Below are 16744 nucleotides of genomic sequence, written 5' to 3' on the forward strand. Positions count from 1 at the left end.
TCATACAGTTAACAATATGGTTGGCATGGTTGTCGGTGTCTGAGTATTAGGGTTGGGTATCGAGAATCGAGTATCGATTGGAATCGGGACTAACTTTTAGTTTTTCCCGGAATCGTTCAAAAGTTAAAATTTCGATTCCTAGTTTCGATATTCACAGTCCGCCGAGCAGAAGAAGAACCCGCTAAACAACAATGAAGAAGCGTCTACCGGAAGTGTTGGCATAACCGCGCGAGTCGAACATGAGTAGCTTACGTCGGCGGTCCAAAGTGTGGCTTCACTTTTCTAAAAATAACGAAATCTCGGCAAAATGCTAAATTTGTGACAAAAGGAGTATTTGTGACAGAAGGAGTATTTCCTTCAGAAAGACCGTTGGTTAGCAAGGTTAGCTAAACTTTTTTGACCCTGCCTCTTAAAAGAATCGGAATCGAGAATCGTTAGGAACCGGAATCGAAACAAGGAATCGGAATCAGAATCGTTCAAATTCAAACGATACCCAACCCTACTGAGTATTTCACAATCTGCTCAGTTACTGGGATTTTCACACACAACCATTTCTAGGGTTTACAAAGAATGTTGTGAAAAGAGAAAAACATCCAGTATGCGTCAGTCCTGTGGGCCAAAATGCCTTGTTGATGCGAGAGGTCAGAGGAGAATGGGCCGACTGATTCAAGCTGATAGAAGAGCAACTTTGACTGAAATAACCACTCGTTACAACCAAGGTATGCAGCAAAGCATTTGTGAAGACACAACACACACAAGCTTGAGGCGGATGGGCTACAACAGCAGAAGACCCCACCGGGTACCACTCATCTACACTACAAATAGGAAAAAGAGGCGAGAATTTGCAAAAGCTCATCAAAATTGGACAGTTGAAGACTGGAAAAATGTCGCCTGGTCTGATGAGTCTCGATTTCTGTTTAGACATTCAGATGGTAGAGTCAGAATGAGAACATGGACCCATCATGCCTTGTTCCCACTGTGCAGGCTGGTGGTGGTGGTGTAATGGTGTGCGGGATGTTTTCTTGGCACACTTTAGGCCCCTTAGTGCCAATTGGGCATCGTTTAAGCGCCACGGCCTACCTGAGCATTGTTTCTGACCATGTCCATCCCTTTATATCCACCATGTCCCCATCCTCTGATGGCTACTTCCAGCAGGATAATGACCATGTCACAAAGCTCGAATCGTTTCTTGAACATGACAATGAGTTGACTGTACTAAAATGGCCGCCACAGTCACCAGATCTCAACCCAATGGACTATGTGCACGTTAGCATATGCTAGTTCCGGCTGCGAAACCGATATGGGGTGTCTAGTTTCCGGTAGCCTGATGGACGACGTAGAGGATGTATGTTTCTCCAGATGTCTTGAACATTTGGCGAATATTACAGTCGATTATGTTCATCGACTGGCTAATGATTTTCCTCCAGCTCCCCAGAGCAAGAGAGAAGGGGTTTAAATAGTGGTTTCTCAGTATTTGCATAATTTTGAAGGGAACGTTAAGTCACAACAACATCCATGCTCAGACTGATCTCATGAAATTGCGTATGTATGACACGTATCACGTATTTTTGGCATGCTATCAACACGCATAATCTCTTTTCAGCGTGTTTATGAATACCGTTGACTTAACGTTATTATTGTATATATATATATATATATATATATATATATATATATACACAGTGTATATATATATATATAGCATATGGCCTACCTCAACCCCAACCTACCCGTCACTCCTACCATCCTAGGAAAAAATAAATTTCGCTCCCCAGATGTAGATCTACATTTTGTTTTGTTTCGCTCGGACATTTGACGGCGTGTACATACGCGGTACACGTGGAATCACTTGGACATTAATGTTGCCATGCTACGTGCTCAAGCTATGCGATTTGGTAACTGTTATATCTCTCTATACATTATAAAATGCGAAATCATGCGTTAGAAAGTGCATTTTCCAGAACAGTTTGTGTTGGCCATTGTTTTGTTTATGATGTTCAGAGGCTATGTTGTTGACAACCACTATCTATATATAATGTCATATAGATCAGTGTTGACAACCACTATACATGTCATACAGGGAGTAAAGGTATCCGACGTTGGTTCGTTCGTTATCAAGTTAGGCTGTTTAACACATATTAGGCTGTTCACACATATTTCTAAACAGGTCTCCCTTGCGAAATAGGTTCTAAACCCAGGGGCTTCTCTTGGTTAAATGGTATAATATAATAAATAATTTAATAAATAATTAGTAGCCTAAAAACTTCCTTCTAGTTGTCATGGATACGCAACGCTCCACTCTGTAAAGCGACTGCTTGGGTGCGGTGACAAAATGTGAATCGTTTACTTTTCACAATGCAGCGCCTGGCTCCACCCAAATATGAGTGAAAACTGTGTTGGTTGACTTGACAATGAACAAACGAACATAGTTTTAGACAAATATATTTAGATAGCTAAGCTTTAGATAGCCGGTCCACTGATGTAGAATGTAAACAACGGCAACCGGAACCGAAGTACCCAACATCCGCCCTCAAGGCGGAAGTTAGCATTTTTCTCGTGCACAGAGTCAATAGAGCATCTTTGGGATGTGGTGCCCTGGATGCGCATCCCACAAATCTCCATCAACTGCAAGATGCTATCCTATCAATATGGGCCAATGTTTCTAAACAATGCTTGTTGAATCAATACCACGTAGAATTAAAGCAGTTCTACACACAGTATTAGTATGGTGTTCCTAATAATCCTTTAGGTGTGTGTATATTGACTTGTTTCTCAGTGTGAGATTGGGCTGTGAAGAGAAAGCAAGAGAATGCAATAAAGAAACCATTCAAACAAGCAGAACCATTCGCTTTTCATTGTTTGCAGTCGTGACTCTACCTTGAGCTATTCTACCTATTCCTCGTTTGTAAGGTGTCTTCTCTCGCGGCCGCAGAGGTGATTTTCCATCGCACAGAGATTAGCCATGATTAATAGCACAACGCGGGGCAGGGATACCATCCACTGAGAAGACTTCATTATGACCAGTGCTTTTGTGGCAGGTTCACCTTCATCTATTATGACATTAGCAGAGCAAATGTAACTAAAGCTTATCTAATCTGAGGTAATACGGCGTTCACTGCACAGCATCATCCTAGCTGGAGAAATAGCGTGATGTGTGAGTCTAGAACAGATATGATATATTACAAATAAGAAGCAATAGCCTTTGCTAGCACATTTATAAAGATCAAATGAGGTCAGGATCTAAATAGCAGAACATTTTTTTCTAAAGTCACCAAAATGACAAATAGTTTCAAAGATTGTAGTGGAAATGAGTTTTTAACACCACCAAACACTTGGTCTTTGATTCACAACACCCTTAGGAACAAAGGAAGCAGAACTAATCGTAAACAAAGCTGGCCTTCAAGGAATTAAAGATGCTAAAGTCAAACAAAAACATCTAAATGTCACATAAAGATCCAGTTTAGGTATGGTGTTTCGGTCTCGGATAGAGTAATTGAAATTACCGCGCAGGGAGTGCAAGCTTATTGTGTTATTTCAGTCATAATATTCCTTATGCAAACTTAAATCTACATAACATCATTCATCACTGAAAAATAGTACAATATTTCACGCTTCAGCGAGAATATGCTTACACCCACGAGAGGATTATCATAACAGGAGTGCAGTTACTAAGAACTTTGCCACGTTTCAGATCATGTTGTAATATGACTGTGCATATCAATGTATTTCACCCACTGATCCGCTTGAAACGTGCATTTACACGCTCCGCCAAATCACTTACGATTACAAAAAAAGCGGGGAAAGTTCATGGGAAAAAACACATTTCCATAAATTTTGGCTAACAGCCATTTTATAGTTCTAACAGAGACTTCAAAAAAGTCAAAATAGCCCAAGCTTAAATCAATTTACCATGCATTTCAATTATTTGAGGAACGCATGGGGCTCCCGAATGGAGATCGGGTCACACTGTGAACCATTTATATGAGACCTGTAATATGATTCTACAATATGCAGAGAAAACTTCCAGCAAATCTTTTACAACTACAATCTCCATGACTGCTAATAATGTACATTTTGGCTAACAGAGACTTGACTTAACCCAAGCTTAAATCACTTTAGCATGCATTTCAGTTATGAGGAATGCATATCTAAATGGGGCTCCCGAATGGAGATTGGGTCACACACTCTAAACAATGCTGGGTTGTTCGAACCCAAATTTGGGTAAAATTTGGACAAACCATGCAATTTCAATTTAACCTAACTTCAACTGTATTTTTTTAATTGCATTTTTTTAACCCAACATTTGGGTTTGCCCATATTTGACCCAAATTTGGGTTGAAACAACTCAGCATTTTTAGAGTGCATGATGAATTTAAAACCCAATAAAACGATCTATCAGTTGTTTATATGAGACCTGTAATGTGATTCTACTGCACGCAGAGCCAACTTCCAACAAATCTTTTATAATTTTGAAAAATTTGTTTTTATTATATTGACCGCAATTATATTGTTGTACCGAGACCTTGTCTTCAAAAAAATCCAAATAACCCAAGCTTAACTCAGTTTACCACGCATTTCTGTTATAAGAGGAACGCATGGGGCTCCCGAATGGAGATCGGGTCACATTGTGAACCATTTATATGAGACCTGTAATATGATTCTACAATATGCAGAGAAAACTTCCAGCAAATCTTTTACAACTACAATCTCCATGACTGCTAATAATGTACATTTTGGCTAACAGAGACTTGACTTAACCCAAGCTTAACTCAGTTTACCACGCATTTCTGTTATAAGAGGAACGCATGGGGCTCCCGAATGGAGATCGGGTCACATTGTGAACTTAACGAAACCCAATAAAATGATCTGCCAGTGATTTATGCGAGACCCGTAATTTGATTCCACAGATATGTGGAGTGATTATCTTAACCAGTCGCCTTTGGAAGGCATTGATTTCCCGAGGAGTCGTGAGCACGCTGGCCGCTGTTCATGCAACACTTTATTGACTCTTTATGATTCTGCAGAGTCTCTGCATTGGAAATGTCAAAGTGCACGTATTGGCTTTTTGCGGTGATACCATTCTCCAATGCAGGAGTGTAGATCGTATCACACTTGATATCTTTATGCTAGTGGAAAATGGAGAGGTAATAGACGCCGCAATGAAAATGCACACAAATCGATTTTTGACGCATTAACCAAAGCAGGTTTTTAATAATAGAGGCATATTTTACAGGAGGAGTTTTATCTACTTCTCTACTCTATTGTGGTTCGTATCAACCGATACGACATTCACTCTTTGTAATGATATTAATTCAGTGATAGTCATTTTTTCATTACAAACCAATTATGAAGCCCTTTAGCTTGGTGTGGTTGCCAATCAGATGACAGTTCAATAAATATAGACTCAAGGCCATGTTTTGTTATTCGTGACAATGGGAACTGCTCATTTTTTTCAATAAGATGTCTTTGTTTCCTTATCAAATGATTCATGTCGTTGCTTTCTTATCTTGAGTAATGCGATGGGTTGGGGGGGTCTATGTTAATAGAAAGCCATCCATCTCACAGTTCTAGCGTTAAATAAGAATATAAATAAGCTTGTTAGTGTAAGGAATAATTGGTATATCCATAATTGTCTTTCTTGGCTAGCACACTGTGCAGAAGTCACAGTGAGAGGCTAATGTGACTAAAGAGCAATGTGGTAATGAGCTTTTATCGTGATTCACTGTGAAAGCAACTCAAGCACAAGAGTTTTAGCATTCGATCAACCACTGAATAACTTGTTTGCATAGATATTATACTTCTATGGCTTTTAAAAGATCAATGAATTCATACAAAAATTTATATTCTGACCTCATATGAAAGCTTGTTTCTCCCACAGAGTATATATAGAAGATATTTATCGAGTTTACATCTCACAATTATGACTTTATTTCTCATAATTGTGATATATAGTCAGAATTGTGTCATATAAAGTTGCACTTCTGACTTCTTTTCTCGCTTTTGCGAGTTTATATCTCACAGTTCTGAGAAAAGATGTCAATTGCGAGTTATAATGTCAAATTCTAAGGAAAAAACTATTTTTTTCTCAGAATTGTGAGTTTATATCTCAGAATTCTGACTTTATAACACGCTATTGCGACTATATATCACACATTTCTGACTTTATATCTTGCAATTCTGACTTTATAACACAATTTTGACTTTATAGGCGTTTCTCAATGTCAAGGAAGGATCCTCGGAAGCCGGAATTTCGAGGATGCTACGTCATCGACGTCCGTCGAAGGACTGTTCCAATGTCGAGGATCCTCAGAATTTCAACCAAGGACTGAGTCCTTCGTTCGGAAAATATCCCATACACAGGAAAGGATGCATATGTGTAGCCTTCGCGCTCTTAAATCACCCACAATCCTATGCGCAGCTTTGCTATCTTGTTCAAAAAATAAAAAAATGTCGACCGTTAGCGGAGTCGGAGTGATAACGGCAATATGCTTTCAAATGTAAGCAAGTATAATTTCAGTTTAGCCATTTATTTAATGTTTGTTAAACTATTTAACATATCGGCTCAAATTTGCTGAGGGGATTTAAAGCTGTTCCCTTTTACTGGTGATTAACTTTTTCATAGCCTTTTTTGTTGGTCACATATTTTACAATTGCATGTGTTTTAACAGCTAACGTTAGATCATGTTGCTATGGAGGTAGTTCTGTTAACTCCGGTAATATAATCGTTTTTGAATGAATAAACTCCTTTTTAAATCAATATATTGTGTCAAATTATTGATTTATTTGGTAGGTAGCCATGTTATAAGTGGGAAAATGTATAGCGAGGCGGTTGTTACAGCGAATACAACCGGCTGATCAAGACCCCTCTGCTTTAGAGTTTGCAGGGTTGTATTCACTATAACAACCGCCTGGTTATACATTATCCCTTTATTTATTTATTTCTATGAGGACTGACAAGACAAAATAAGGACTGTCAAGTGTATTTAAACAGTGCAGTACACCAGCACAATGATTTTTGCAGCGCCGAAGCGGACCTTTCACTGATGTAATGACGCAATGACGTGCACTTGCTAGACTGTTCCATTTACATGTTCTCCGAACGCTAAAGAGGACCCTTGCCTAGCCTCTGAAGGAAATGACTTGGAAGGACCCGTCCTGCCAAGGAAGTATCCTTGACATTGAGAAACACCTTATATCTCGCACTTCTGACTTTATAACACACAATTGTGACTATCACGGAATTGAGACTTAAAATCTTGCAATTCGAACTTTATAACACACAATTGCTACTTTATTTCTCACAATTGTGACTATATCACCTCACAATTCTGACTTTATAACACACAGTTGTGAATATATCACACTTCTGACTTTATATCACGCAATTGAGACTTTATAACACATATTTTACTTTATTTCACATAATTCTGACTTTATAACACTTTATATCTCGCAATTCTGACTTTATAAGACAATTGTGACTTTATATCTTGCAATTTGGACTTTATAACACACAATTCTGACTTTATAATACACAATTGAGACTATAACACACAATTCTGACTTTAAATCACGCAATTGAGACTTTATATCACGCAATTCTGACTTTATAACACGCAATCGCGACTATATATCTCATAATCCTGACTTTATAACACACAATTGCAAATTCAAAAATCAAAACTTCCATAACCTCATGTTTTTCCAAACTTATATGCCATGTTTTTTCTTTTTTTTTTTTTTCAGTGCAATACTAAGAGCATACAGGACTGGAACATAAACAACGACTGAATTTCACATTTCCTTTATGGCTAAGCTATCCAGAGTCTTCATACATTTAGAGATACTTCTTGAGTCTGATCAATATCGCCACCCACCTGATGGCCTCTGACTCATTTGTCTGTTTCCTACAGAGCACCCGGAGCTAATATCCATCAGCCTGAGAGTGTACTGTGAAACCCTGGTCTCGGCTTCCTTAGGTTAGCCTTTTAACATGTGAAATGTTCTGGAGGCTATAGCCTGCTGGGTCAGGTGAAAGGGTAACCAGCAGGCGATGTCATTATCTGTAGCCCACAGCCACCTATAGCTCACACACACACACCAAACACTCGCAGTACCACAACACATCCTCTTCTTAAAGCCGACGGGAGGACTGGAGAATCAGATGCATAGTTACTAGACACTGGTGTAAAGAAAAGTTACATACTGGGGTAGCATCGGAAACTGATTCGCGTTTCGGGGCTGAGAAAGAATTTTATACGTGACATTGCTAAAATTGTTCAGAGCACACCGGCAAAAGTAGTGAATATGAATGTGTCGAAAAAGAAAAATCTGAAACGAGACTGTCTGAATATTTTAAAAATGTCGGCGGCAAAGATGAAGTTGACTCTCGTCGTCACAGTATGGCGGATGGACGTCTAAGCACTGTAATAATTCAGCTTCCACACTACGCACAAACACTTGAATATTCGCCCAATAATAGCGTACATTTATCTACGTTAAAGGCAAAGTGACTAACGTTAGGCTACTACTTACATGTTTCAAATGATAAGCCGTTTTTGATGTCAATGAATGAATGAAAGGTGAACATTTCCTGCCCAAGATAATTACTACATGAATCATGTTAACGATCAGTCCGTCATACTGCTAGCCTGACGTCGTCATATTCAGATGCTAGTCTGCATGTGAGTCCGATCTGCTCCAAATGGGTTTGATTATAGGGCGTTTCAAGCAAACCAGGAAAAAAATGCCTTTGCACTCAATTACATAGACCGAATCCCGTAGGAAGGACGGCAAGAACATCTTTCTGATGCTCCTCTTTTATAATGAATGCGCGGTCTACATCTTCTATACTGACGCAATGCTGAATCTACACATCTTAATTCTCCAGCGGCAGCCATATTTGTTGTAAGCGAATTCAACCCAAGGGCTCTTTGGTGACGTGGATGATTACGTTACCGTTGATCATCTGTCCATCATCGTATAAAGCCCGCCCTGACAATTTGATTGGTCCGAACAGCTTTGGTTCGGGCATACTTGCTTCTCAACGGATCAAGTCCAGACTGAACTTCCCATCCTCAAATGTTGTTGGCTAAGATTGTACTGTGTGACTTTCGCCACTTATTGTGGAGTTTTTTTTCTGTGACTAACCAGCTAATTAAAATTGAAAAGACTCTTCTCGTTGACTAACGTTTAGTTGACTATTAGGGGACTTAAATGCCAAATTTTTTTTAAAAAAATTATATATATATATATATATATATATATATATATATATCAAAACATAAAAAAATACTTGCATAATCACTCTTCTCATTGACCAACGTTTAGTTGACTATTAGGGGACTTAAATGGCCAAAAAAATAATATATATATATATATATATATATATATATATATATATATATATATGAAGAGTTCAGATGCAAAAGCCTCTAAATGCCATTTGAAATTTTCTTCTTTCATGATGATTTTTATCAAACTTGTATATTTAAGTTCAGTAATTTCACTTAAATGACAATTAATAGGTAATTATCATTGCCATTTAAGTGAAATTACTGAACTTAAATATACAAGTTTGATAAAAATCATCATTAAAGAAGAAAATTTCAAATGGCATTTAGAGGCTTTTGCATCTGAACTCTTCATATATATATATATATATATATATATTTGAAAAAAAGAAGAAAAAAAAATATATATATATAATAAAATATATATATATTTGAAATATATATATATATATATATATATATATATATATATTTCAAAACATAAAAAAATACTTGCATAATCACTCTTCTCGTTGACTAACGTTTAGTTGACTATTAGGGGACTTAAATGCCACCCCCCCCCCCCCCCCAAAAAAAAATATATATATATTTCAAAACATAAAAAAATACTTGCATAATCACTCTTCTCGTTGACTAACGTTTAGTTGACTATTAGGGAACTTAAATGCCGCCCCATCCCCCCCCCCCCCCCCCCCCCAAAAAAAAAAAAAATATATATATATATATTTCAAAACATTAAAAAATACTTGCATAATCACTCATTGCTGTAACTTTGGGGCAGCCTTACTTAAATGCAAATGCAAATGCATTAAAAGCACTTTTTAAAAAATATATATATATATATACTTGCATAATCGATCATTGCTGTAACTTTTGAGCACTCAAATATTCATGACAGTTCCTACCAAAACTGAGAACAACCAGGGCACACATTCACTATGAAAAGCAATTATTTGAGGATTTGGTACAGATTTGGTAAATCTCACTTACCCTTTCTGCTGATTGTGCGGTGCCAAAGAAGATGGGTATAAAAGCTAACCAAATAATGCAGGTAGTGTACATAGTAAATCCAATGGGCTTGGCCTCGTTGAAGGTCTCTGGCACACCGCGGGTCTTGATGGCGTAAACAGTGCATGTGACCATCAAAAGGATGCTGTAGCCCAGCGAACAGATGAGCGACAGGTCCGAGATGTCGCACTTGAGAACCCCGCGGGCCTTCACCGGGTCGGACGTGCGCTGCTCGCCGTAGTCCACGACCGTGTGAGGCGGGTCGACGGCGAACCACACGAACACGCCGAGCAGCTGCACTGAGATCAGGCTGAAGGTGATGACCAGCTGGGACGCGGGGCTGATGAAGCGCGGGGCGGCCACCGACTTCTTGCCCTGTTCGAAGATGCGGTGGATACGGTTGGTTTTGGTTAACAGAGCCGCGTAGCTGAAGCACATTCCCAAACCCAAGAACACACGCCGGAGGGAGCACACGGCCAAAGTCGGAGTGGCGATCATCAAGAAAGTGATGGCGTAGCACAAAAAAATGCCCGTCAGCAACACGTAGCTCATCTCTCGACCGGATGCACGGACGATGGGTGTGTCGTTGAAACGGACGAAAGTAACCACCACGAAACTAGTGGCCATGATGCCGAGAACCGCAACGAACACCGGCACGGCGGCCCACGCCGAGTGCCACTCCAGTTTGATGATGGGGATTGGGATGCATCCGGTGCGGTTGCGGTCCGGACGCTGCTCGTACGGGCAGAGCTCGCAGATGAACTCGCTGGCCTGGAAGTGGTAGCCTTCGCAGCGCTCGCAATGCCAACAGCAAGGCACACCCTTCACCACCTTCTTCCTTTCACCCATCTGGCAAGGCACACTACACACGGAGGCGGGGAGAGCGGGGTCGCCTGTCCGCCAGTGCATCCCGTCCACCTGTGAAAGGACAAGGAAAAAAGTCCAAAGATGAAGACCAGAGGCATAGTGGAAAAATAAGGGTTGATGGTGCCTTTAAAGGGATAGTTCACTTTGAAATTAATTTTTGATATGTTTTATCTTACCTCAAGGGCATCCAAGATGTAGGTGTCTTTGTTTCCACAGTACTTTCAATTTTTATATTTTTAGGTCAAACCGTTGTTGTCTGTCAGTCATATAATGGAGGTCTATGGTCACCACCTCAAAGAGCATGCACAGAGAAGTGCAAATTAAACATGATTTAATGACTCGTAAATGTAAGTACACATTGATGGCCTAAGACATGAAACGAGCGGTTTGTGTGAGAAAACGAACACTATTTATATCGTTTTTACCTCTTATAATCACAGTCACGTCCAACTGATCTGAGGCCACGGGCGCTTCGGTCTGTGATCTCTCGTGCGTGTACGTCACTCATTGTTTACACAGTGATTTCAGAAGTGTCACCTTTCACTGTGAAGATCTAAACATATTTAGATATACAGGAAATTGCAATGGAAGACAATTTCGATATACTGTATCAACAGACAACGTTGATTTTTTTCAGTTAGAAAAATCTGATCAGTTGGACATGGCTGTGGTTACAAGAGGTAAAAACGATATAAATACTTTTCGTTTTCTCACACAAACTGCTCGTTTCGTGTCTTAGGCCATCAATGTGTACTTACATTTATGACTCATTAAATCATGTTTAATTTGGACTTCTCTGTGCATGCTCTTTGAGGTGGTGACCATAGACCTCCATTATTTGATTGATAGACAAGAACGGTTTGACCTAAAACTATCCAAATTGAAAATACTGCGGAAACAAAGACACCTACATCTTGGATGCCCTTGAGGTAAGATAAAACATATCAAAAATTAATTTCAAAGTGAACTATCACTTTAAGACATTCTGTTGACTGTAAATAGCGTTGCACCTACATGTCTACTAACTCTCATTCTCATGTTAATAGAGTATGGCCGAGTGCAAGCGTGGATCGTTGAATGAATATTTTTAATCTGGTGTCACTGTTGTCGAGTGCATTGGGTTATCAGCACCAACAAGTCCAAGCCTGTTCATTTACACCCACAGTGTCAAACCGAATTTAGCATTTTAATCAACAGTACTTTTTTTATCATATGACTTGGAGTATCGCAATAATATCCTATCGTGAGTTCAGTATCGTCATCGAAATATGACATTATCGTCACACCCCTAGTTTAATTTTACACACCCTGGATCTTTTAAATCTGAGTGGGAAGAATATACAAGCTTTAGTACATATTGAATCGTTAGTAGTTTCAGTAAGTAAATGGAGCCCTTTAATGTGACCCACATACACACTGTAAACAATAAGACGTCCACATGCAAAGGATAACGAAAAAAGAGGAAGAGCTGAGGCACAGTGTTGAATTAGAAACAGTGCATTGAAAAGAAAGTCTCATTACCCACACAGATGCATCACAGCAATGTAGGTTGTGTCATATTTGAGGAAGAAATGATTTTATTATTCCTTAGTGCCTGAAAGCGGTGGGAAATAAGAAGCCAACGTTGCTCTTTTAAGTGCGGCTCCCGGGCGCAACTTTGATGACAGATATATTTTGGGACAAACTTGTGCCAGAGGCATTTGAGATGAAATGAAGAACATGATAAACCCAGAGATTGACGGCAATATTTAATGCACACATCTATTAAGTAAGGAATAATTGATGACAGGCCATTGAATTATAAAAAAAATAATGCACATCCGAGGTTGTAATGTGGCCATGATGTAAATTTCTAATAATTCAATGGACCAGAGTCCATCATCTTGCTTAAACTACAGTTACTTCAAGACATTGTTCAGATGTTTTCTTTTTAAAAATGACAGGGTACATATCTATGCATGTATAAAAAAAAGCAAGAAAAGTTAAGACTATTGTAATTTTTTAAAAACATACTGGGAAATATATCTTGTTTCATGTGGTTACAGGGTAAGAGGTGCTTGTATAATGAATAAAGGTTTCCGAGTCAGTGATATAAGATTGTTTGTGTGTAGTATTTTTCCCCAATATTTAAGCAAAGGTTGCAGTATTTTTTTTGTTTTCAGTGCACTTTTGTTAAAAAGATTACTTTATAAATGCATAGATATGTGCCCTGTAATATTAAAAAAGCCTATTCAGTATGTATTGGTTCATCATTATTTCAAAAAGGTACTCAGTGTATGTTCTTGCTAAATTGCCCCCAAATGTAAAATTGTTAAATCATAATAGCAGAATAAGTTCCCCTTAGTTCTATAATACTTACAGTATAAATATATATATTTTTTATTTCTCCTACCCCTTTATTCCCCAAACTTTACATATTGTTTCCTCACTTATATTGTAAGTACGTTATACAGTAGGTACACTATAATTTTACGCTGTAAAATCGCTTTAATTACTCAGTATTTTCCGGGGCTGTAATCTAAAGCGTTACCAATGAAACGTTCAGAGAACGTTACTATTTATTTCCCCCAAAAAATATCCAAACGAGCACCAAAAACTAACTTTAGAGGAACGTTCTGTGTTTGCTGGGTAAAAAATGTTTTCAAGGTTTGTTATCACAACATATTTTCTTTTGTCAAATCAACTTTATAATAATTTATTTAGTTGAGATAACTTATTATTTTGAGTTTCTGATGGTTAAATTATTCTACTTCATTGTATTAACTCACTTTTTCTAGTTCAATCAACTAAAAATTTTAAGACAACCCAGGTTACTTACTTTTTTAAGTTAAACCAACAATATTTTTTTACAGTGTAGTAATCATAACATTTTTTCTTTTGTCAAATCAACTTAAATAATTTATTTAGTTCAGATAACATATAATTTTGAGTTTCTGGTGTTTAAATGAATCTCCTTCATTGTATTAACTCACTTTTTCCAGTTCAATCAACTTAAAATTTTAAGGCAACCAGTTTACTTACTTTTTTAAGTTAAACCATCAATATTTTTTTTACAGTAGCGAAACTGTAATTTTTTCGGCTTCAAGGAGAGCACCATTATTACCTCGCTAGTGAGAAATGTCAAGTAGCTTTTAAGTTGATACGCTTTTTTACTGCTAAACTTAATTTGGACCAAAAAACATGGAAATGATTTGTCGTTTTTATCCCATTATTTACTATTTATTTGCTTGCTCAGTGTCGTTGTGCACTATAAAAAAATATTGTTGGTTTAACTTAAAAAAGTAAGTAACCTGGGTTGCCTTAAAATTTTTTGTTGATTTAACTGGAAAAAGTGAGTTAATACAATGAAGGAGATTAATTTAATCATCAGAAACTCAAAATAATAAGTTATCTCAACTAAATAAATTATTATACAGTTGATTTGACAAAACAAAATATGTTGTGATAACAAACCTTGAAAATATTTTTTTTTACAGTGTGGGTTTTGCTGTTGTAAAGACCTTTGAAATAACTGGTCATTTTGGCAAAGTGATGTAGAACTGTAATGTGGTCAAGTCCTGCTGGAACTACTTTAGCCTTTGAATGTTCGTCAACCAATCAGATTCAACAGACCCGTAGTATAAGACATTTTATTGCAAGATTTTGCCAGACCAATCAAACAGCTTATAGCTACTTCTGCTCTGTGGTTCGCACTGTTGCTGCTGCAAAGAGGAGACTGTAAATGAATTATTCATGCCTGAGACAAATTACGCCTGGCAAAAACAGATTGGCTTTAATTAGAGAAGAAAAAAAAGGACATATTAAAATGAAAAAAGACAGAATTTGCAAATGAACAGAAGTTTAATTTGACTTATCACATAAAAGGGTATGAAGGGTATTTAAGAATAATTGAAAGACCAAATCCCTTAATTTGACTCTTCCCATTCTGTCAGAAACAAAAGCCACACTGACCATTCACAATTAAGCTGTTTAATTTGGTTTTATTCATCCTGAAGACACACTAATGGGGAACAAGAAGGGTGTTTGAGGTCCAAACGCAGTCAGACACAGCGCTAACCATTTAAATGCACCAGTTTTACTCATTTATGTGCTAAACGTGGCTCGTCCCCATTATTTGTGCAACAGAAATCAAATCCCTCAAACTGTCCCAGACAGCAAACTGACATTGAATCAACGTGGAAACGACGTCTCTCATGACATTGAAACAACGTTGATTTGCTCATCGAATTAACGTTGAACCAACGTCAGACGCGGCATTCTTCAAAGCTAAATGAAAATCGAAAATTGGTTTGCTTTCATAACGTTGAAACAACGCGTTGATTTCAGGTTGATTTTCCGTTAGTTTTGAAAGAATGACGCGTCTGACGTTGGTTCAACGTTAATTCGATGAGCAAAACAATGTCAGATCAACGTTGTTTCGATGTCATATTTCCACGTTGATTCAATGTCAGTTTGCTATCTGGGGTGTGACTTGTGAGATGTGCAGTTACTTCTCTAAGTGATCTAACTTATTTATTTTACTTTTACACATCTTTTGCATCTGAGTGGAAAGCATATATATTTATTAGTGCTGTCAAACGATTAAAATATTTAATCGTGATTAATCGCATTAATGTCATAGTTAACTCGCGATTAATCACACATTTTTATCTATTCTAAATCTAAGTCTCTTTATTTTTATTTTGTTACATTATTTTTTTCTCATTTTAATGCTCTTATCAATATGGAAAAGTGGAAAAGTGGAAAAATTATTATTATAAAAATAACATTGGAATAGTTACACTGACATATATAAATAATCTCTCACACAATGTAACACTGTGTATCAATAAAAGGGTGAAAGAAATACTGACGAGGCCCTAATATTGGCGAGGGGGCGGAGAATTCGCATCATCTGTGTGTGTGTGTGTGTGTTTGGCCATCATCAAGTGTTATTTCAGACTGGACATGCTGTGATGATGATAGCTCAGTTCACAACGACAAAACACACAGATCACTTGGTCTTGTCAATGGGACAATATGGCAACTTTCCATTCAGAATTTTAGGGCATCCATTTCGGCGTCTCGCACTCGTCATCCACTCAAAAGTAACGTTACAATTTGGCCGGCTCGCAAGCCGAAACGAGTGTGTGAGGCACAAAACGTCCTCGCGCTGCGCTCTGAACCCTTTCATTTCAATGGCTTGCGCCGCGCGAGGACGTTTTATTGCTTCTTCGACCAAAGCGCAAGCGGATCAAAACCATAAACAAAAAAACAGGCACGCCGCAAACACACGTTTGGGCTTGCGAGCCGGCTTTGAGTGGATGACGAGCGCGAGTCGCCGAAATGGATCAGGACACATGCAAAAGCATGTGAAAAAACTACAAAGTTTGCTAGGACAAAAAGACCGTTAATCGCGCGATAAAAAAAATTAACGCGTTAAACTGACAGCCCTAATATTTATATATTGAAAGTTTGCTATTAGTAGTGGCCCACATCTTTCAGTTGGACACATTGTAAACAGTAAAATTGCTGAAATGATTTCCCATAAATGTTAAGAGCCACAATTTTTCCAGGCTAACGAAGTCTTTTTTCTG

At 38.0% G+C, this 16744-nt stretch overlaps 1 protein-coding gene across 3 annotated transcripts in view; it reads right to left on the reverse strand.

The window, feature by feature from the left end:
- The window catches only part of grm8a (glutamate receptor, metabotropic 8a), a 192345-nt gene that overhangs the window by 13978 nt on the left and 161623 nt on the right, over positions 1–16744 (reverse strand). For all 3 annotated transcript variants that reach the window (XM_039660684.2, XM_039660685.2, XM_089127000.1), the window contains one exon: positions 10284–11219. In XM_039660684.2, coding sequence (XP_039516618.2) covers positions 10284–11219 — 936 coding nt within the window. The remainder of the gene's footprint in view (positions 1–10283; positions 11220–16744) is intronic.

Source organism: Pimephales promelas, chromosome 24, assembly GCF_988280905.1.
Source record: "Pimephales promelas chromosome 24, fPimPro1.hap1.1, whole genome shotgun sequence".
NCBI lineage: Eukaryota > Metazoa > Chordata > Actinopteri > Cypriniformes > Leuciscidae > Pimephales > Pimephales promelas.